The 21,180-nt window shown below is 41.5% G+C and overlaps 1 protein-coding gene across 1 annotated transcript; it reads left to right on the top strand.

Moving 5' to 3' along the window:
* The first annotated feature begins 16 nt into the window (after positions 1-16).
* ORC1 (origin recognition complex subunit 1) lies at positions 17-20,300 on the top strand. Its single transcript, XM_056844777.1, is given in 19 exon segments — positions 17-136; positions 138-186; positions 427-520; positions 1,680-1,807; positions 3,740-3,906; positions 5,380-5,749; positions 7,141-7,438; positions 8,307-8,396; positions 9,582-9,716; positions 10,607-10,808; positions 11,741-11,847; positions 12,240-12,341; positions 14,074-14,245; positions 15,439-15,546; positions 16,087-16,236; positions 17,743-17,862; positions 18,257-18,423; positions 19,694-19,781; positions 20,106-20,300. Coding segments are annotated over 19 exon segments (2,862 nt in total).
* The last annotated feature ends 880 nt before the right edge of the window (positions 20,301-21,180 follow it).

Below are 21,180 nucleotides of genomic sequence, written 5' to 3' on the forward strand. Positions count from 1 at the left end.
AGGGCCAGGAATAAACATGGCGGCGGTATGGTGTTTTTTTTTCCCCAATCAGCGCCTCTGCTTCTTCTTCCGGGGCGGGGCGAGTTCAGTTTGGCGCGAAGTTTCAGCCTGACGGAGAGGGGACCGCGCGCCGCATCGAGTCACTTGTAAGGATTCTTCAGTCCAGGGAGCGGGTTGTTGTTGCCGGTGGGCGACGTGCTGAAGCCAGAGCCGGGTCTGAGGTCAGGAAATTAGGGAGCTCACAGAAAAAGCGAAGCCCGAGGGGCGCTCTCTGCTCCTTCTCTGATTCTCCGGTGGGCGATCGAAGGGGATAGCGTTCACGAAACGGTCTACTTCCGCCATAAGCAGTTTCCTTGTATGCGTGTGCGTTGTAACAGTTTGTACATGCGCGGACGAAAAGGATTTTGTATTTTTATTTCTTCACAGGAAACATGAACGCCAAGGATTTGGGGGACCGCGTTTACTCTTGGTATGGAAGAGCCATCTCTTTTGACAAACAGCTACAGATCACCCATTATAGGTTTGTGCCTAGGCAGATAAGTAGCACGGATATATGGATAGAGAAGTAAATCGGTGTTTCCTGTGGGAATGGTTGGCATAATAACATAGGGCTAATTATTACATAGTAATGAATGAAAAATGAGATCTGTACAATTTGATACAGAGGAGGTAATTGGGGAGGGTAATAATAATATGTGCTCTTATGCATAAAATGAGGCGGTTGATAGAATGGACTGCATTTGTTTGGCTTGCAAATGGTGGGTTCCAACTTTAAACTATTTTTTATGTTGATAAACAACATATGCAGAAAACTGGTACAGGAAGGCTAGAGGATCAACTCCATTTCTTCACTTGCTGTACTGCTTTTCTATTTACAGGGAGGGTTTACCATAAGGGAGCATTCCAAAATGTGATCCTCCTCCTGCAGTCTGAAGGAGTGCACTCCATGTTATCTTTTTCCTACCTGGGTTTCCTCTATGTGTAAACCAGGCCTTAGATTTAGTAGAGAATAAGGCTTAGGGTTAAGCCAAAGGCTTTGTGGCAAAGATGAATTTTGAGAATGGTTTTGAAGAAAGGGAGTACTAGTAGCATGTAGCTATTCCTTGAGAGAGTTCCAGGAGTAAGAGGTCATTGATAAAGCCATTGAGTTGACTATGATGCCTTTGGAGATTTAAGGGTAAAGGATTGAAGGTCATAGAGATAGGGAAAGTGTTTAAGCATTAATACCTCAGTGCTGTTTTTGGTGTTCTTCAATTTTTTGCCTTAAACAGTTAACCGGTATTGCCTTGTTTAGTTACGTGGGGCTGCACAGATTTTTTAGTTATTAGTTAGACAATTAGTTATTGTCTGTGCCCATATACTGTACTTGTAACTTAGGTATAGTTAATTACTTGACAATTTCCTGCCTCTCCAGTTAGAAAAATCAGGTAGTAGGTGATAAGAAAGACCTCTGCCTGAGACTCTGGAGAGCTGTTGCCACTCTGAGTAGACAATACTGATCCTGATGGACCAAGGGTCAGATTCATCATAAGGCATCCTCATGGGTTCATTTTAAAGGTATGTGAGATTTGAAAGACATGGAAACAAATAAAAAGGAAAGGAAGTGATGTGAAACTTGTACTTAATCTCTTTGACAGTACCAAGAAATGTGGAAAACGTTTATAATTATCGTTTTCTAGGGGAATGTCTATTACATCGGGAAGAAATACAACTGAAACCTGCATTTTCCCTGGAGAATTCATTTTAATAGAGGATGAGAATACAAAGCAGACTCTTGTGGCAAAACTCCTAAAATTATATGAAGATGGTAAGTTTTCTGACTCTTTGAATTGTGTCCTGTGCATTGCATGGTCGTGTTTCCAATGCTAGTTAGGAAGGCTCACCTTTATTTATTTTGCCCTCAAGTCACATCTGATTTATTGTGATTCCTGGTGGGGCTTTCAAGGCAAGGGATGTGCACAGGTGGTTTGTCATTGCCTGCCTCTGCACCACAACCCTGGTATTCCTTGGAGATCTCCCATCCAAGTACTTGCCAGGGTCGACCCTGCTTAGCTTCTGAGATATGACAAGATCAGGTTAGCCTGGGCTAGGTATTATGAAAAGAGGTTTGAGCTTTTGCAGAACCACTTGTAGGAGAGAAGGCGAACTCATGTCATTAGTCAGTTTTCTGTTCAGTAACGGGTAGGATTTAAATGAGGGATGAGGCTGAGCATGGCTCAGTCTGGTTCAATAGGGCTGTGGTTTTCAAACTGAATGCCAAAGTACTTTCACAGGCTGTGTGCTTTCTAACTACCAAACAAAAATTGGACTGGCTCCAGGGTAGTATTTAGGCCAGTCTGACCACATTTTTTTGCCTACTGCACTTTCCAGGGCATTTTGGATAGGCTCGCATAGAGGGTGTTGATGCTTGGCAATGGTGGATGGCCATTCTTGAAAGACTGTGCCCACCATAACTAATTAGTTCCAGCAGTAGAAAAGAGCAAGAGTCCAGTAACATCTTAAAGACTAACAAAATTTCTGGCAGTTTTCCTGAGTTGCAGCTCACTTCTTCAGATACCGCTAGAATGTGAGTCCATCTGTCCTTAAGTAGAGAAGAGTGAATTAGACACGCAGTAGCATGCAAATGTCAAAAGCAAGTAAGTGACATGCGGGGGGGATTAGGTGTGATATGCAGAGGGGTAGAAGGCGTGGAGAGATCAGCACTGGTTGTGAGACAGGAATCTCAGATCTCTTTTCAGTCTAGGAGAATAGATAGTCTTGAGCTTCATTATTAGTTGTAATTCAGCAGTCTCTCTTTCTAATCTCTCCTTGAAATCCCTTTGTAAGAAAACTGCTACTCTTAAATCAGCAATTGAATGTTCTGGAAGGTTAAAATGTTCCCCCACTTTCCCCGCCCATTGTGATCTAATTATCCCCTAAAATACAAAGCTACAGGAGAATGTTACAATGTGTCCTTTCATGCCATCTTGGGCCACAGGGGGCAATGGTTAGCTCCAAAAGATCACTTCACAGCCTTCCACTTGAAAAGACTGCCCTAAGAAAGTGTCTCAAAATTCTGTGCACCCACAGGAGTGCTGTGGCAAATGCATAGTGGTTCCTTACTAGACTAGCAGATGTGGGGAAAGGTTCCAAGAAGGTGAACAATTTTTGAGAAAATTTTTGAGAAACGCTGCTATAGACCACCTAGATTTTGTGAAATGAAGAAATCATTGCTTTTTCTTTTTCTTATTATATTTATATCCCTCCCTCCACCGAAAAGGCTGTGGCGTGGTCGAGAACAGCCAGATGGACATTGGGCCAGGGATTACCAGGAGAGTGTCCAAAGAAGAGAGCAAGGCTCTCTATGGGGAACAAGCTGAAGTGCTTCTAGTGTTTTTATAGGTAAAGGTCCCCTGTGCAAGCACCGAGTCATTCCTGACCCATGGGGTGACGTCACATCACGGCGTTTTCTAGGCAGACTTTGTTTGCGGGGTGGTTTGCCAGTGCCTTCCCCAGTCATCTTCCCTTTACCCCCAGCAAGCTGGGTCCTCATTTGACCGACCTCGGAAGGATGGAAGGATGGAAGGCTGAGTCAACCTTGAGCCGGCTACCTGAAACAGACTTCCCTCGGGATCGAACTCAGGTCGTGAGCAGAGCTTTTGACTGAAGTACTGCAGCTTAACACTCTGCGCCACGGGGCTCCTTCTAGTGTTTTTACTCATGCAAAATACAATTGTGCATATGTTTTTGTCTGTTTCAGATACTCAGGAAAAGCATGCAATTGTTCAGTGGTTTTCTCGAATTGTAGATATACCTCTTGGTCAAAGAAAAACTTCAGGAAAAGAGGATTATCAGGAGATATTTTTGAATGAAACTGCTGAATGGGATACTGACATACTTATTACATCCATCATTAGTAAAGTCACGGTGTGTATATTTTCTTGTGAAAAGACGGTTTCTTGCTCTGAAGTTCATGGTGATGCTGGATGCTTATGATCCTTAAACTGTCTTTTGAAATGTTTTAATGTCTGAGGGTGGCTTGAGTCTCTGCATAAAGCACCACTCTAGTTATTTTTCATTCCTCTAATTTTTGACTATGAACTTGTTACACTGATAGAAACAGGTTTAAATATCCCTATAGAACTAGTGTCCTTGATAGTAGAACTTTGGACTTTTCTGCAGGAAATACCATTCCTTCTCTGCTGTAGCACAGTAGCAGTGTAAGGGGTGCTCGAATTATATTGGCAGAGTAGGACTGGTAGTAACCCTTCGATGCAGCATTCCTGGGGAAGTCCAAGAGCTAAAACTGCAGTGCAGCTGTGAGTCAGACACTTTTCTGTACTAAGCTTCTTTGCCACGCATGTCAGGCTTACTGTTACAGACTGGAGTAACTCTGCATAAAGCTGTACTGTTGGAATGGCAACTGAGCTGCTGCGTTTCAGGCTGTTTCTGCCATTGAGTTCTTGGGACTAGCAGTTTATCACTCTACTGAATTTCATCAACTCCTGTACAAATAAGTTAGTTCAGTACTTGCTTGCTGAAGAACGACTGGCACATATGTAATGTTCAGCCAGTCTTTTTGATTTCTTGGGTAGCAAATATTTATAAAAATGTCTTAGTTAACGCAAGTATTTACAGAAACTGCAGGTTGCAGGCATTATATAAGCGGAAGTATTCCTCTCTCACATAGTAATGCTTGTTTCTTCTAGTATGGTGCCTGTTGCAATTAAAATATATTTTTCCCCTGAACTATCTTAATTTGTATGAAAATGTATGCAGAACTAATTGACGGAGATGATGAAGAAGACAAATTAGTTTTTATGTGCTGACTTTCTCTACCACTTAAGGGAGACTCAAAGCAGCTTACAATCACCGTCCCCTTCCCACAACAGACACCCTGTGAAGTAGGTGGGGCTGAGAGAGTGTGACTGGCCCAAGGTCACCCAGCTGGCTTCATGTGGAGGAGTGGGGAATCAAACCCAGTTCTCCAGATCAGAATCCAGCGCTCCAAACCACTGCTCTTAACTGCTACACCATGCTGGCTCTCCTATTTGGGTAACACCTTGAGATACACAGTATCTCCAGACTTGCCTACTTGGGTAACACCTTGAGATACACATTACGAGGACTGTGAACAGCTGGTATCATTCTCAAAAAGTTAATTCTAAAGCTGTGAATTTCACTTTTCTATTATGTTTTGTTGAACATTTTGGTGTTCAGTTTGAATTATATTTTAAGAGAGTGTCTTGTCTTGGTGATGCTTTAGAAACTAAACTACAGAGACTTAACATAATGATGGCTCGGTTAAAGTCTGATATTTGATTAGAATACTGAAGGCACTATATAAATAGTACATTCTAACATAAAGTACAATCATCTGATGTTTTGCTTCCTTTTTAGGTTATCCCACTGTCGCCTAGTGAAATGCTTCCCACTGTGCTACAGGATGAAGAGATGCTCTTTGTGCGGGAATCTTGGGATGGCAAAAAGTTTAAACCTTTGTCACCTAGCTTATTGGCAGAGCTGAAAGACTCTGTGAAAATGAAGACTAATGCCGTGAACTTTACAACTGAATCCCAAGTGACTCCCAGGCGCACCACTTGCTCCGCAGAAGCAAGAAACGGGAGGGTGACTCAAAGTGGCAAGGATGAGATGGAAGCAGAATCAAAACATTCAAATGCCAAGTCATCCCTGTCTAAGGAAAGACGCTCTCAAAGAGTGGCTGATGGCATTAAGACCCCAGCAGCAAGGAAAAAGTTACAGCTAAACAGTAAGTACACACTGAATTATAAAGGTATGGCTGTTGTCTGATAGTGGATCTGAGGGCTCTGGAAGCTGGAAATGGATTATCTGATCTTGAAAAAGGTTGTTTATGAATAACTCTTGCAAGACTATCTTGGATGCTGTAATTTCAAAACTTTTCACTCCAGAGCACAAATTTGTAAATGAAAGCTTGTTTCTACACACACACCCGCCACACACACAAGTACCCTGGAACAATTCCCATGGAGGAATGCATGTGTTTACATGCTGTACTATTGGCTTTGCAGCTTTACTAGCTGTTTGGGAACAGGTACAGTAGGAGGCTGTCTGGCTGTCATGCAGTAAACATTAACATGAGTTTTGTGGATAAAGAAGCTATTGTGAATCAGCCACCTGAAATCCTTGAACAGGAGATACCTGATATGAAGATGCAGCTTGATATTACTGGTATCTTTACTGGTCCTGAGCATGAACAATAGTACTTCCATGGGAAAGGCTGTGGCTCATTGGTAGAGCTTCTGCTTGGGCATGCAAAAAGTCCCAGGTTCAATGGTCCCAGTTAAAAGGACCATGTAGTGTGAAGACCTCTCATCGAGACTCTGGAGAGTTGTTGCCAGTCAGGCTATAGAGTACTGACCTTGATGGACCAACAGGCTGATTAAATATAAGGCAGCTTCATGTATTCATGAAGAGCCATAGCTAACATTGTGTTCTTGTGCTGGAAGCAACTATGCTGTGATTCTGCATGCTGAGACCTCTGAACAAACATATCTCAGTCTTCTGGGTTAGATGCAAAGAAATAGCATGAGGAAGGGGTCCTGGATTCAGATCTAGCATGTGGCTAGCAGCTAAATTTGGACATCTTTTTACCATTGCAGATTGTTGGAGGGAAATAATTTGTTCCATAACGCTTTTTGTAAGAGTAATATACTTAATTATTTATGTGGTGAGGCTGAAATAGTGGTAGTCTTTTGTTTATAATGCCACTTGCATTGCATTTAATATTAAAACTATCAATATGTCTAAATATTGTGGCCCGGAATCAGTCTCAGATTAGATTCTGTCATTGTCCACTGAGTTTCTGGAGTTTACCCAAGAACAAACTTAGTTTTATGGGATTTGCAGGTATACTGATGGTTGGAACTTGTCTCTCTGTGATAAGAATGGGGGGGTTGTGTAGATGAATGCTGGAGAGATTGCCCTTCCATTGTATTGGTGGAGCATACAGACCAAAATTTTACTGAGAACAAATGTACTAATGCAGAAAGGCCTTTACAAGTTCTATTCTGTGTTGCTAATTGCTTACAACTGAAATTTAGCACCCTGCATGCATGAGTTCAAAACTGATTGTTACCAAATGAATCTTACTCAGAATCTCTTGATGTTTTTGGTGTTTAGGTCCTACCAAAATTCCAAGAAGGATGTTCAAAGAACAAGATTTTATTGAGCTTCTAGACTCAGACTTCACTGAGCCTCTGCATCACTCACCACTTAAACACAAAGTTACATTCACTGGCATTAAAGGCTCACCTCCAAAAATATCCTGTCCTACTGATGAAGAAGGTCAGTTTCAGGACATTGAGCCATCAGGAGAGGCATCTGCGAGATCTAATGCGTTTGTGTCATATTCTTCCAAGAGGAACCAAGATACCACTCGGAAAACCAGGACTGCTGATGTGAAGGACAGTGCCAGAGAGTGAGTGACATAGTTTTAATTCACGTCCAACATTTCTGTTAGACTTTTTTTTAAAAAGTTTGATTTTGTTTTCAAATATCTAGATCTTCTGGGGGGGAGTTGCTCTTAGAATATTCTTGGTGGGGGGGGGGAAAGAAGAGTGCTTTGTCGAAAAAATATATTGTATCTGACAGACAGGATTTACTCTAACAAATTTATCTCCGTCTTAATAACTTTTTTGGTTTTCATTTTTTGCTAAAGTTATCTTATCTTTGTGTGTTCTTAACTTCTTTGGTGTTTTTTGTAAGAGTTTGATGAATAGCCAAAAATCTTTATGTAGTGAAAAAATACTTGTTTTTAACACCCATGCATAGAGGAATGACAAGAATTGTCTTGTAGCCATTGGCAAGGACCCACAGAACTATACAACTAGTTGTGTGTGTCAATGAGTGCTTTGGATTTGTGTTTCTTCAACAGCATTTCCTCAGACCACATGGCAAAATGCATTTGAAACTTAACTGTTTTTCAGACCTCTTACTACCTGGAAAGGGGATGGGGGATAGTGTCAGAATTGCACTGGACATCCTCAGGCTCTTAGACACAACCTAAAGTAGTTCTTTAGATTCTGGCTAGTGGCTCTTGAATCATTTTATAACTTCAATGGCTTCCATTCTTTTTGCTCCTCTATCCCATATAAACTATGTTTTGTTCATGTTAACCCAATTCTACTTGAAATAACCTTAAAGGAATTTAAAGGAACATTAAATGTAAGAATGAAAAATCAGTAGGCTGTGAAGATCCAGGGTCTAAATTATACTGACTGAATTGAATTTAAAACAACAAATGTTGTTTTTAACTATCTTCCACCCCCACCCCCCATTAATTCAAGGAGTAGAAATAACAGAGATGAGATTGGCAAGACATCCACAAGCTCAAAGAAGCAAGCCACAACACTCAAGAGCAACCCTAACCAGCAAGTGTAAGTGATCTTTAGAGGCGACTGTGCACTACGTTTGTAACTTTTGTATTGATAAACTCTTACGTTTCAGTGAGCGAATGCAGTTTTAAGAGACTGCATTCTGTTACATAATGTTGGGGCTTTGTAGACTTACTGCTTGGTAACTAAAGACACCGGGGCATTACTGACTTTTAAAAACATTCTAAACATATTTGTGTTCTGTTATGAAGGTTGCAGACTACCTTGAAATGTTTAGGGCTGATTGAGACCCTTTTGCACCAGTAAATTGCTTTCCATCCTCCCTTATCTCTCCCTCTGAGTCACTGTCAGGTTGGCCTTGGTGCTCAGAGAGCAGAATTTTTCCATGTCCTGCAGGCTTCAGCCTGAACTAGCATTTTAAGATTGAACAAGAGACCATGAAGTGGCCTAGTCTCATGACAGAACACCCTAGGTTAACACAGAGACTGTCTGAGGTTCTTCAGTCTTACAGTGTTTCCAGTTGCAGGTCTTCAGTGAGAAGTCGTTCTTCATCTATGACTTATGTTAGAGGTGGATCTGTTTTCCTCAGAAGCTTGGCAAGACACAGGGGAGTGGGGAGATTGAGTGCCTCCTGGGGATAGTGGAAGCCTTTGCAAAAAAATTGCATGTGCCCTGCCCTTGGAGCAAGGAGAAGGCACAACTCATACAAGGATGCCTTCCAATCCACTGATAAGAAACCCTCACAGTTCAATGTATCAATCTATGGAATATCAGAAAGCCAACATCTTTATGTGGGCTGGACCCAATGATCTAATCACACAAGAACTTTCCTTGCTTTCTTTGCCCCCCAGCAGCCTCCTCCACCCCCCAGTTTCTGATGCCAGGAAAGCTGATTCCTGGACTTGCAGGACCTTTGCGGAGTAATAGCCCATCAGGTTGGTGGGCAGCACTGAGGAGGAAGAAAGGGGTGAAATTGCTTCCTTTCTATGAGAACGAGCTCCACTGAAAGAAGAGGCAGGAAGGGTGATATCATCCCTTTCTCTCTGTAGTCCCCCTACCGACATGGCTGTTGCATCATTAGAGTCCTGGAACACTAGGAATCAACTTTCCCTAGGTTGTAAATAGCTGCTGAGGGAGGGGAAGTGGGGAAGACTGCTGATGGGTCACTGGATCTAACCATAGTGTCATTTAAGGAAGTTAGAAAAATCTGTAATTCTTTATTTGCAGTCTAGATGAAGAGCAAGAATCAGATACTAGAAGTAAAGCAATGACTTGTTCTCAAAGGACTTGTACACGGAGGACTCTTCGTTCTCAAAGGAAATGTGCACAGAGGACTGCTGTTCAAATTGCAAAACAGCTTAAGTGAGTGATTATAGCAGCATAGCTGCTGCTGGCAGTTCACTATTCAGATATGTCCTCTCTGATGAAGAGGTGCTTGAAGTGTGTTGTTACCTGTATGCATTGCATTCTGTTTAATACAAAGAGCTTAAGGGGGGGGGGGTTAAAACTGATTTGCTGTCTCAGCAAATTAAAGCAAAAGTTTGCATATGCTCTGTTCCTTGTGGGCCATGGTAGAATTTAATGTGCATAACTATATCTGTGTGTATGTAAATCAACACCATCTTAGGGACACACTACACATTATGTGGAAGGGATCTAACACTGATGTATGATAGCAAAGGACGAATTATGCTCACTTCCTCCTCCTCCATGGGGTAGCTGCCTATCTTGCTGTGTCTTGGGAACAAACAGAGGGCTATCATGCTGTGTCCTGGGAACAAACAGAGGCAGTGAGTCTCACACAGTTTCTTCCTGCTCCACAACTCAGCAGTGTAACATAAAAAGCCCTTCCCCCTGTCTTCTGCCTTTGGGACAAACAAGAAAGGAACCACATGTTGTAGTAGGAGCCTTTGGCAGAGGTTGTAACAATTTCCCTGATGCGTGGATTTGCAGAGGACTGAGTTGGGTCCAAGTAACAGCCATATTCCCTCCATACACCTCTCATAATCAAGAGTGTTTCACTAGTTCATAATAAAAAGCAGCTGTAAAAAACACAAAACCGCGTCTTACTTAAAGTCTTCATACAACCGTCTTATGCATCATAAAGTTGAAAAGTAGAATAAGTGCTTCACATTGTTCTGGACAACTGGTAACATTAAAGAGGTGAGAGAAGAGGGACCTCTTGTATGATAGTATCTACTACTGCAACTCATCTGTTAAACATTACATAATGCATCAATTTTCCCTGTTAGTGTTTTAGATTCATCTGGGGAGGAAGATGCAGAAGAAGACAATGACTTCCCTCTAGCGGAAGGTTCTGATGCCAGTAGCAGTGATGATGAAGAAAAACACCCCAAAACACCCCAAAAAACACCCAAAAGGCAAATAAGGTCTACTCCAAATATTACAAGAAAGGAATCTTCTGGGACTCCTGCCAAAACCTTAAGGAAAACAGTAAGATTTGTTGTAATGACTCCTAGCCATTTTTGTTGACCGGGGAAATGTGAAACCAGTTTATTTTACTTACTAGAATTGGGTAAAAAATAATCGCTCTTACAGAGGAATAATTTACAAATGTTTCTTCTCTACAAACCCTTCTCTTTTGCTACCTGTGTGCTTCTAAAATCTAAGTTTTTAGATAACTGTAAAATACTTTATCATTTTCTTACACTTGCATATTGATATCTTTTTAGAGCTACTTCTAAAACTAGTTTAGGATTTTTCAAACTGTATAAACATTTAAGTTAAATATAATCTTAAACAATTAAATAATTATATCTTTAAATAATAGTTGAATTTTTACTTATAAAAGAAGCTAAGGAATAGATTTAAGAAAAACTTTAGGAAAAAAGATGAAAATCTTAGTATTTGAAATTAATAATGTGCTCCCCTGAGCATCATTTACTTGGGATGGGGCTACGGCTGCATGACAAAGCATATCCTTTGCATCCATAAGGTTCAAGCTTAGTATCTCTAGTTAAAGAATTGTCAGATAGGGTCATACAAGACCTTTGCTTAGCATCTTGGAGAGCTGCTGCCATGCAGAGTAGGCAATCTGGGTTTAGACACATTGTCCGAAAGTACAAGACAGCTTCATATGTACGTCTTACAAACATAAAGAAAAGTAACGTGTTTATGAAATCATCCACGTGAGCCTTAGACCTAAATGTTCTAAAAAGAGTTGTTCCCAGTTTTCCAAGGCTTACCAGAGGCTTCCCCCATTTAACTGCCTCCTGAACTTCAAGAAAGAAGCAAATAATCAGTCCTTTACTGTTTCTGTTAAACTTGGTTTCTTTAAATGTTTTATGCATAAACTTTTTGAAACTAGTTGTACTGCTAGTTAGATTCAGTGCAAGGCTTGTTTTGAAGGTTTGACTTCTCTGCAGACTGAGCCAAGAACCCCCAAGACACCCCGTAACGCTACACCCAAAATTCCCAGCCGAATCCAAACAGCACAAGAGCCAGCCAATGTGCTAGAAGAGGCTCGGATAAGGTAAAGTAAGAAGTTCTTGATAAAATAGAAGTGGGAGAGCGATCAAAATAAAAGGCACTGGGAAATATTCCCTGTGTGTTCTGTAAAGCGCAACTTGTTAAACAGTAACATCAGTGCTCCTTTAAAAAGTTGTGTGTTTAATAATGGATGTCACGTTTTTCTTACTGGTTTGATTTTGCATTGAGAGCACTTTGAAAATCTGAGTTCAGTGTTAAGGCTTAAAGTCAACATTTCAACTGCATTCTTGCCGCCCTAGCACTACTTAAAAGAATTCTTCAGAACCATCTGCAGAAGATGACTTCCTACTGCGATCTGTTCTGCACTTTGTGCATCTCTTAGAGCAAGGCTCTTAACTACCTTTTATAAGGTTTCCTTTTTCGTTTTAATCTAAGGCTGCATGTTTCCGCTGTCCCAGAGTCCTTGCCCTGCCGTGAAAAGGAATTCCAGGATATCTATAACTTCATAGAAAGCAAGCTCATTGATGGGACAGGAGGGTGAGTGTCCTCTTAGCCATTTTCTTGGGATCCGTGTAAAGCTGCTTGCGCATGCTTGGATTTCACCAAAGAGGAAGAAAGTGAGGAAATCTATACATGTATATCTGACTGAACAGAAATATTACAGAATATAACATTATACAACATAAGTGTTAATATGGTTTTCTTATCAACAGATGTGAAACAGAAGCATATCATTTTGTCTTTGTGAAAAAAGCTTTTAGAACCTGTCAGATCAGAACCATAATAAATGTAGCTCTTCAGCAGCATTAGCTAATTGTTAGTTGCTCAGTGAAACATGCTATTGTTTACAATGCCTATAAGAAAATAGGTAATAAATTAGGGTTTAATTCCTACATCTTGGCTGTCTTTAACCCCTAATTGGCAGCATGGGACCCCACAAAGCTGCATTTGATATCACAGTCACATGGCAGGAAGGAAGGGCAGGTTGTGACCTCACTCGTGTCAAGGACAGAACATTAGTCAACAGAGCAAGTCAATCAGGGACAGAAACAAGCCAGGCTCCAGGATGGGTACTGTAATGAGGAATAACTAAAGGGTTAGAAATATGGAGGAATCCTCTCCACTGATGCGTTGCCATCCTACTGCTCTTCTCAGCTCACATGCAGTGAGGCAGGGGATGTAGTGCCCTTGCTCTGTATACATATGCACGTTGTCAGCAGATTCTTCCAAAAAGCAGCATAAAAGGGCAACTCTAGAGGTTTACAACCTGCCCTACCCATGGACCGAAGACCACAAATATATCTAATAACTAAGTTTGCCCTCCCACCCGAGTGAAGGGGAAATGTCCAAACCCCAGTAATTGGTTCAGACTGTGGCTGGATCCAAATATGAAACTCAGAGAATAATTCCAAGAAGATATATGGTTTATTGCAATAATAATATCATCTGTGCAAATGGGAGAGATAGGCAACGCTGAGCCATGGCCCGCAACTTGACCATCTCTCTCACTGATTGGTACAAATGCCAGCAATATGTAGACATATATAAACAAAATTCTAATTCTCAGAAATTGTTACAAAATACTAATAGCAAAACATCCATGCTTTCCAAGTTACTCATTCCTGCTGGTCAAGGTCAGAATGTCATGCTGACCCTCTTGGCTATTCCTCAAGAGGAAGAACCTTCTTCCTCCAAATGTTTCCAACTGTTGCTTATTCATACTAAGAGTACTAGCACAGAGTTCAAACTATGCCTGCTATTATATGCTGTATAAAGAGCAATGCTAAATCTTTGGTTCATAGGTGCTTGGTAGGCCCTAGCCTATTTAATCCCATCATTCCTCTTCACGTGCAGATCAAAAAATCTGCAAGGGGGACAACAACCAAGGACCAGGGCTATAGAAGATATTTCTGCAAAAATACAGAAACTTTGAAGCTACAAAATAATTTTTGGGTGGCATACTCTAATGCTGCAAAATGGCTGTTGGGCAGGAAGGAAGGAAGCAGTACAGGGGCTGCTAGGGAGGAAAATTGAGGGGAGGAGGAAGGAAAGAATAAGTGGGTGAGGTGAGTTTCTTGTAGGAAGAAAAGAGCAGGCCGGCAGTTGGGCAAGGGGGAGGGAAGGGGGAAAGATAACATTAAACCCTTAAGAGAGAGAGATGGAGCAAGAGAGTAGGAGGCTAGGGTGGTTTTTCCCCTCCCATGAGAATCCTTATGGATCCCCCATTTGTACTCGCAAATTTACTTCATTGCCTTTTTTGCTGCTTAAGGTGCATGTACATTTCTGGAGTTCCTGGAACAGGAAAAACAGCAACAGTTCATGAAGCCATTCATTGCCTCCAACAAAAAGCAGAAAATGATGAGCTACCATCTTTCCAGTTCATAGAGATCAATGGCATGAAGCTGACAGAACCCCAACAAGCCTATGTGCAGATCCTAAAAGTAAGTGGCTGTTTTGTTTATTTTTGTGCTTGAGATAATATTGGGCAAAAACCTTTGAGATGCTTTGAATAAATAACCACCTAGGACTGCTTTAACAGACGGGTCATCTGCCAACTAGAAATGGGAAAAGCATTCCAGCCAGCTAAGCACTCAGGTTGCTGCTTACCCCTCTAGTAGTGCTAACCTTTCATAGTATAATGCCCACAAGCAAATGTCGTGTTCCCCCACCCATGAGTTTTTGCAGTCTGCTGGGCATCAATCTCATGTATTTCCAGCCCACTAAATAGGAAGTGCCCAATGAAAGTAGCTCACTGATTGCTTGGTAGAACGTTTTGCAAGGGGGCTTTGTGGGGGATGTATTATTTCTTGTGTATTGCTTCAAGTAATACTGGAATGGTATGCAATCTGAAATGCATTCAGTTGCTTCATTAGCATTAGTTGAAGAGGTTGTATGTGGCTCATGGTACAGCTGAAGGGTGGCCCACATTACTACTAAAATGATCCTAAGGATGGCTTTAGTTGAATCCTTGGTCTATACGAAGACAATGCTGATGTCTGTCCCTAAGTTTCAGAATAATTTTAAACTTGGGATCAGAAGAAAGGATTTTGGACTAGCAGGGACTCAGTCAAATTTAGGCCAAGGTGAGTTGTTGCCATATCTAGGTCCACGCTTGGCCTTATCTCAAAGGTCAGACAAAATATTTTATAACTTGCAACAAGATTCAATGTATGGCTGTCTGGAAGAGGGCTAAGATTGACAAAAATAATCTTGTGTGTATAGTCCCCTTCAAGGGCAATAAATTAGACAAAAGTTCTCTAAACGGATAAAGAACAATGTTGTAGAGGAATTATGCTCAAGAACCAGGAAGGGGGGAGTGGCACTATTTTTTGCAGGTACACCTATTTTTCCTCACTGCAACAGTTTGTAATTAGGGAAGATCAAAGTACTTAGCCTGACTGTGGCACCTGCAAAAGAATGGAGAAAAGGCTCTTCACTGAGTTTGCTTTCATGTCTCATATTTTGCCTTGATTATGTGGTTCCAAACTGTTCATATATATAGTGCAATTTCAAAATTGTGGCATTCAATTTGTATGTCAAAAGAGCTGTAAATTAGAAAGATAAATTTGGCAGAGCAGATTCTGTTCTCTTACCACCCAGATTTTATCTCGTGACTCTGTTTAATCCCATTCAGTTACTGACAGACCAGAAGGCAACTGCTACCCATGCTGCAGCGCTGCTAGAGAAGATGTTCTGCAAACCTAGTCCTAAAAGGAAAACCATAGTACTTGTAGTGGATGAGGTAATGTGGGGGTTCTCACAATGTTTAGAAGGAAGTGATTATGGGCCTGCCCTAAAACTTACTGAATCATGAGAGGTTTAACTAAGGAATTGAGGTGACGATGTGGTTTTATAGTGTCCAGAAACATTTTTAGGTATTAATTGCAAACTTTGGGGGTTTAGCTCCCCAGAAGGTTGTCTGTGTTACAAAGAGGGCTTTACTGGGGCATGAAGGAAGTATCCCTCGTTTGTGCACTTGCCTACATTTACAGCGAGTAAAATACTAATGCACATGTAAGTGCAATGGAGTTTATATTTTTTAATATTACGCTTTATTTTATGAAATCAGTGGTAAGGACTAGCGAGGAAATATCACAGTAGAGACTTCTACAACAATTCTGTATGTCCTCGTGTGTCCGTTTCAAATAGGCAAGGTCAAAAGAGAGCAATGACTTGTACAATATTATAGGTATCTGCAAAACTGCAATTGAAACCAGATCATCCAAATCTTTCTACTGCATTTTCCTATTTAGTAACTTTGTGTTCTGTTTCCTTGACCTAGCTTGACCTCTTGTGGACCCGAAAACAAAATGTGATGTACAATCTCTTTGACTGGCCAACGCAGAAAGATTCCAAGTTGCTTGTCTTGGCCATTGCTAACACTATGGATTTGCCAGAGAGAATCATGATGAACCGAGTTGCTAGCAGGCTGGTATGTCCTTGTAGCTTTATTGCTGCAGTTATAAAGAATTCTGAATGCTCCATGATTTTATTCACTTGCCACCTTTATTCAGACCTAATTATGGTGTGACAACTTTCAACTGAAATTGTTTGTATCTCGTATCTCTTGGACAATCAAGAACGAAAAACCTATTGCTTAAGCTGCCGGTTCTTATCAGTATGATAAAAATAAATGTGGTAACCATCTTGGATAATTCTGGCTGTACATGTTACTCCAGAAAATGATTTGAGTTATGGCAAATCCCATACAAGCATTCCTTGCCCATACCTACCACACTGCTATGTGATTGGCTTACTTTACTCTTCTGATGTGTTAGGGTACTCTAAAAGGTAACAGATGGAAATAGATCCCAAATACAGGAACTGCCATTTCATCAACCCATATTTGCAGCATGAATGTAAGAATTCTAAAACAAAACATTATTGCAAAGTTAATTCTGGAAATTTCAGTGGCTAGCAGATAAAGTGTATCCAGCTTGCAAATAGCTTTTTAAAAAAGTAACTGCAAAATGTTAGATTTGAGGCCACTTTCCATTCTAGAAACTTAGAAAAAACATTTTTCTGCTAACTGCATAGAAAAGCAGTACCGTATATACTCGCGTATAAGCCGAGTTTTTCAGCCCCAAAAATGGGCTGGAAAAGCCGGCCTCGGCTTATACGCGGGTCAATACGGGGGGAGGGAGGGAGGGCGGAGGGAGGAGGGAGGGGGGAAACTTACCGCCGTTGCCAGGCCCTTGCCGCTTCCTGCCGCCAGGAGCGGCCTGGGGCAGCCTCCTGCAGCCGCAGGAAGGCTGCCCCGCCCCCCCCCCGCCATTTTTCCCGGGCGGGAGGAGCCTTGGGCAGCCTCCTGCAGCCGCAGGAAGGCTGCCCAGGCCCCCCCGGGCCGCGCCGCCGCCGGACCCTCGCCGCTGGAGAGCCCTGTCAGGTAAGCCTGCGGGGGGGGAGGGGTTATAAGCCGACCCTCGGCTTATACGCGGGTGCCTAATTTTTCCCCATTTTGGGGGAGAAATTAGGCACCTCGGCTTATACGCGGGTCGGCTTATGCATGGGTATATACGGTATTTGTACAACACTACTTATCTCTAGGCACAACCTTCTAGGTGTGTCATAAAATTACTCCATGTTGAGGGAGCCTGATGGTTCATCAGTCTTCTGTAGATAACTGGGTTTTCTGCAACCTGTGTAGTATGTACTGTCAGCTCTAAGTTTCCATGTACACAGAATTTTCCTGTTCCTAGATAATCACTTTGTGTGCCTTGAATAAGTGGGTTGCAGTATAGTTTGTAAAACTGTATCTATAAGGTGAGAATGTAGTTAAAGGAAGATACTACAATTTAGTTGTGGAAGGGGAGGCAGTAACCAGAAAAAAGGCTAGAAGTTAAAGTAGTTTCAGGCACGTGAAGTAGCACATTTCTTTGTATTAAGCCATTCTCGAGATGTATTGGTAACTAAATGTTCAACTTTTTCTTCATTCTAGGGCCTTACGAGAATGTCTTTCCAGCCATATACCTACAAACAATTACAGCAGATCGTTTCCTCCAGGATGGCCCAAGTGAGAGCATTTGAAGAGGATGCTATTCAGTTAGTTTCTAGAAAGGTAAACATAGTTACAGGGATACATCAGGATTGAAAGCACTGATCCTAAGAACTAAGTGATGCTTTCCATGATACTTGAAATCTCTGGCTGCAGTCCCAGAATCCCATAACTGTTGACTTTATTTTAGTGAGGTATTTCAACCTCTCTTTGGGTGCTTTCACATATGCCGAAGAATGCACTTTCAATCCATTTTAAATGCACTTCGCAGCTGCATTTTACTGTGTGAATCGGCAGGATCCACTCACAAATGATTTGAATTTTGAAAGCCTCTGTCAAAAGTGACCAGTTTAAATTTTGATTTTATAAGGAGCAAATGGAATATTTTTAAATTACCTTGTTTTCTGGGTATTGTGGTATCAGGATCGGCTCTTATTCTTTCATTATTTTGTTTTAGGTGGCTGCTCTGTCTGGTGATGCAAGACGTTGCCTTGATATATGCAGAAGGTCCACTGAGATTTGTGAACTCTCTCGTCAGAAGAGTAGCTCTGGATTGGTCACCATGGCACACATCATGGAAGCCATGGATGAAATGTTCTCATCACCCTATGTAAATACAATTAGGTAATGCCAGAGTTGGACCTGTAGTTTCCTTAGTTCTGTCTTTCGGGATGAATTCTGATGACTACTATGCTGTGATAGCCATCTGTGAGCTCACTGTGTGCAACTTCCTCTGCCCTAGCCTTGCAGGCACTTGGGGAAAGCTTGGGGGAGAAGTGACACTTTGCTGATCATACCCATCCCCAGCTTCTCCCTGAGTCTCTGTCTTCCAGGGACATCAGAGATGCTTGGGATGGAAAAAACAGAAGCTAATCAGCTTCTTACCTGCTTCCTTGGGGTCAGAAGAAGATGACAAGCCAATTGTATTTGTTACCACAGTGCACATGCATACACACACCTGCTACGGGGGGGGGGGGGGCAAAGAAGCATCCATTTTCTTATCTCTCCCTTGCAAGCAGAGATAAGAAGACAATTCCATTGCTCCCCCCCTCCCACCAGCTAGGAGGGAAGGGAAGAAAAGTAATAATCTTTTTTCCCTCCCCACTTGCAGTGCTAGAGATAAGAAGCTGATCTCTTCCCTGCACTCCATGCTGGGGTGGGGACGGAGAGCAATGTTATCTCACTACTTGCCAAGGGAGAAATAAGATGTCCATGAGTTTTTATTACCTCCATACATGCAGTTTGGTTGGTGGAAAATTAAGGCATTTATAGATTAAATTCCATAAAAATGCTAAACAGTACTGTTCTGTGTAAACTTTCCATGCACCAAAGCATGACTTCCTTGCCTCCTCCCTTCTGTGGCAGCCCAAAATGCCCCCTGAAAAGCTGCTTCTGGAAAATGGGGGACCGCCGGGACCAGGGTGAGGAGTGGAGTTGGAGGTCTGCCCTCCAAGGAGAGAATTACTTAAAATTCACCTCCACCTCACATGCATAGATCTTTTCATCGGGATCTAGCCTATTAGGCTAACTGTGTTATACATATCGTTATTATAGCAGTAAACATAAGTTTGATACAAAAGTAACTATTAAACATATTTCAGTCGTCCCCCGCCCCGCAATTTCCATTGTTTCCATTTCTGTGGGGGTTTTCCATGGCTTCACAATTTCCAGAAATCTTACAGCTCAAATTTCAACTTTTAACAATATAGTGCTTTTCAAATGGATAAAATATGCTCCTTCAAAATCATGGTTAATTCACCTTTCTGTGAGGTGTATTTTGAAAAACACGTGGTATTTTACCGAAAGTCTTTAAGACGTTGCTTGTCGAATCAGCAAATGACAAAATCCTTAGCTTGGCTGTTTAACCTTTGGGGACTTTTTTGTTCTCTTTCAGGAGCGCGTCCTTGCAGGAGCAAATTTTCCTGAAAGCAACTATAGCAGAATTTCACAGGTCAGGACTAGAAGAGGCTACAGTTCAGCAGGTATCCTTTACAAAATTCACCATATTTTTGGAGGGGGGGTTTCCTTAGGCTGGAGGAAGGCTTTGAACTATTCCAAACAGAGTGGTAGGATGCAGACGCCTGACTGCCAATGTACATCTAGCAGGCATGCACTAGAATTTTTCTTGTATTCAGTTCCATCATTTCCCTCTTTGGTGCCCCTGTGGTTTAGAATATACAACAGAATTGTTCTGAAAAGAATATACTTGGTTTCAGCACTGCCTGTGAGGATGGGTAGATCCAGTTTCTCCTATCGATGCTTGCTTTGTAACTTGAAATATTTCACAGTGTTTTCTTTTTCTTTAGGTATTTCACCAGCATGTTGCACTGTGTAGGATTGAAGGCCTGAAAACTCCTACTGTATCAGAAATAATGGCAATATCCTCTCGGCTTAGTGCCTGTAGACTCTTGCTGGCAGAATCTAATAATAAATATCTACATGGTCGAATTCGACTTAATGTTAGCCAAGATGATATCATGTTCGCACTCAAGGAAGAATAAAGCAGTTTTGTAGATTACACATGTATTTGGGTGGGGAGGTTAATATTAAATTTTAAAGAGCCTATTTTAAATAACGTTACTGACCGAAACTTGGTTATATTTGTATTTTCAAATTCATATCAATTTATTATGATTTTTCAATGTACTTCCATACTGTATTTTAATTCCATTTATAAAATATTTTCTTAAAATGTTTAGTTTCTGTGCATCAGTTCCCCCCCCCCCCCACAACCATTCTAAGATTTAATTCAGACATGATCTGGTGATCAGTCACAGCCTCTTGGTGAGAATTGGGGAGTGGAGGGTGAAGCATATGAGCCCACGCTGGTGGTGTTCCCTATCAATCTACCATGGTTGCACATTTCATTGGGCAGAAAGTGTTGCATGTGCTGTATATGGCCAGTAGGTGGCGTTGCTCTATTTTCTGGAGGGTTAAAAAACATATGAAAGTTTAGTTTACTTTCAGAAGGTAGCTTCTTGTTCATCAAAATTATAATACTTCAGCTCTCGACTTTAAATATTATGTCCAAACTGGCATTAAGTATTGTGTCCAAACCGGCATTTACTTACCCAGACAAAAGATGAAATTCATCTTTCCCTGAAGAGTTGAGGACATTAGTTGTATTGCTGCTTTTTAATAGGAATATGAAATGATTCACATGTCTGAGATCTTTAATTTAATTCTGTCTATAGTTCTTAAACAGGGAATCAACATCTTTATAAATATGTATAATATCACACTTCAAGTGTGCTCATCTGTTACAAACTAGAGCTTCAGAGTTCATTTAATACAACAGAGACCATCGTACCTGCGGGACTGCCTATCCTGGTATGCCCCCCAGAGAGCTTTACACTCCCTAAGTAATCTGGTAATCCCCGG

Source organism: Euleptes europaea, chromosome 2 (assembly GCF_029931775.1).
Source record: "Euleptes europaea isolate rEulEur1 chromosome 2, rEulEur1.hap1, whole genome shotgun sequence".
NCBI classification, from domain to species: domain Eukaryota; kingdom Metazoa; phylum Chordata; class Lepidosauria; order Squamata; family Sphaerodactylidae; genus Euleptes; species Euleptes europaea.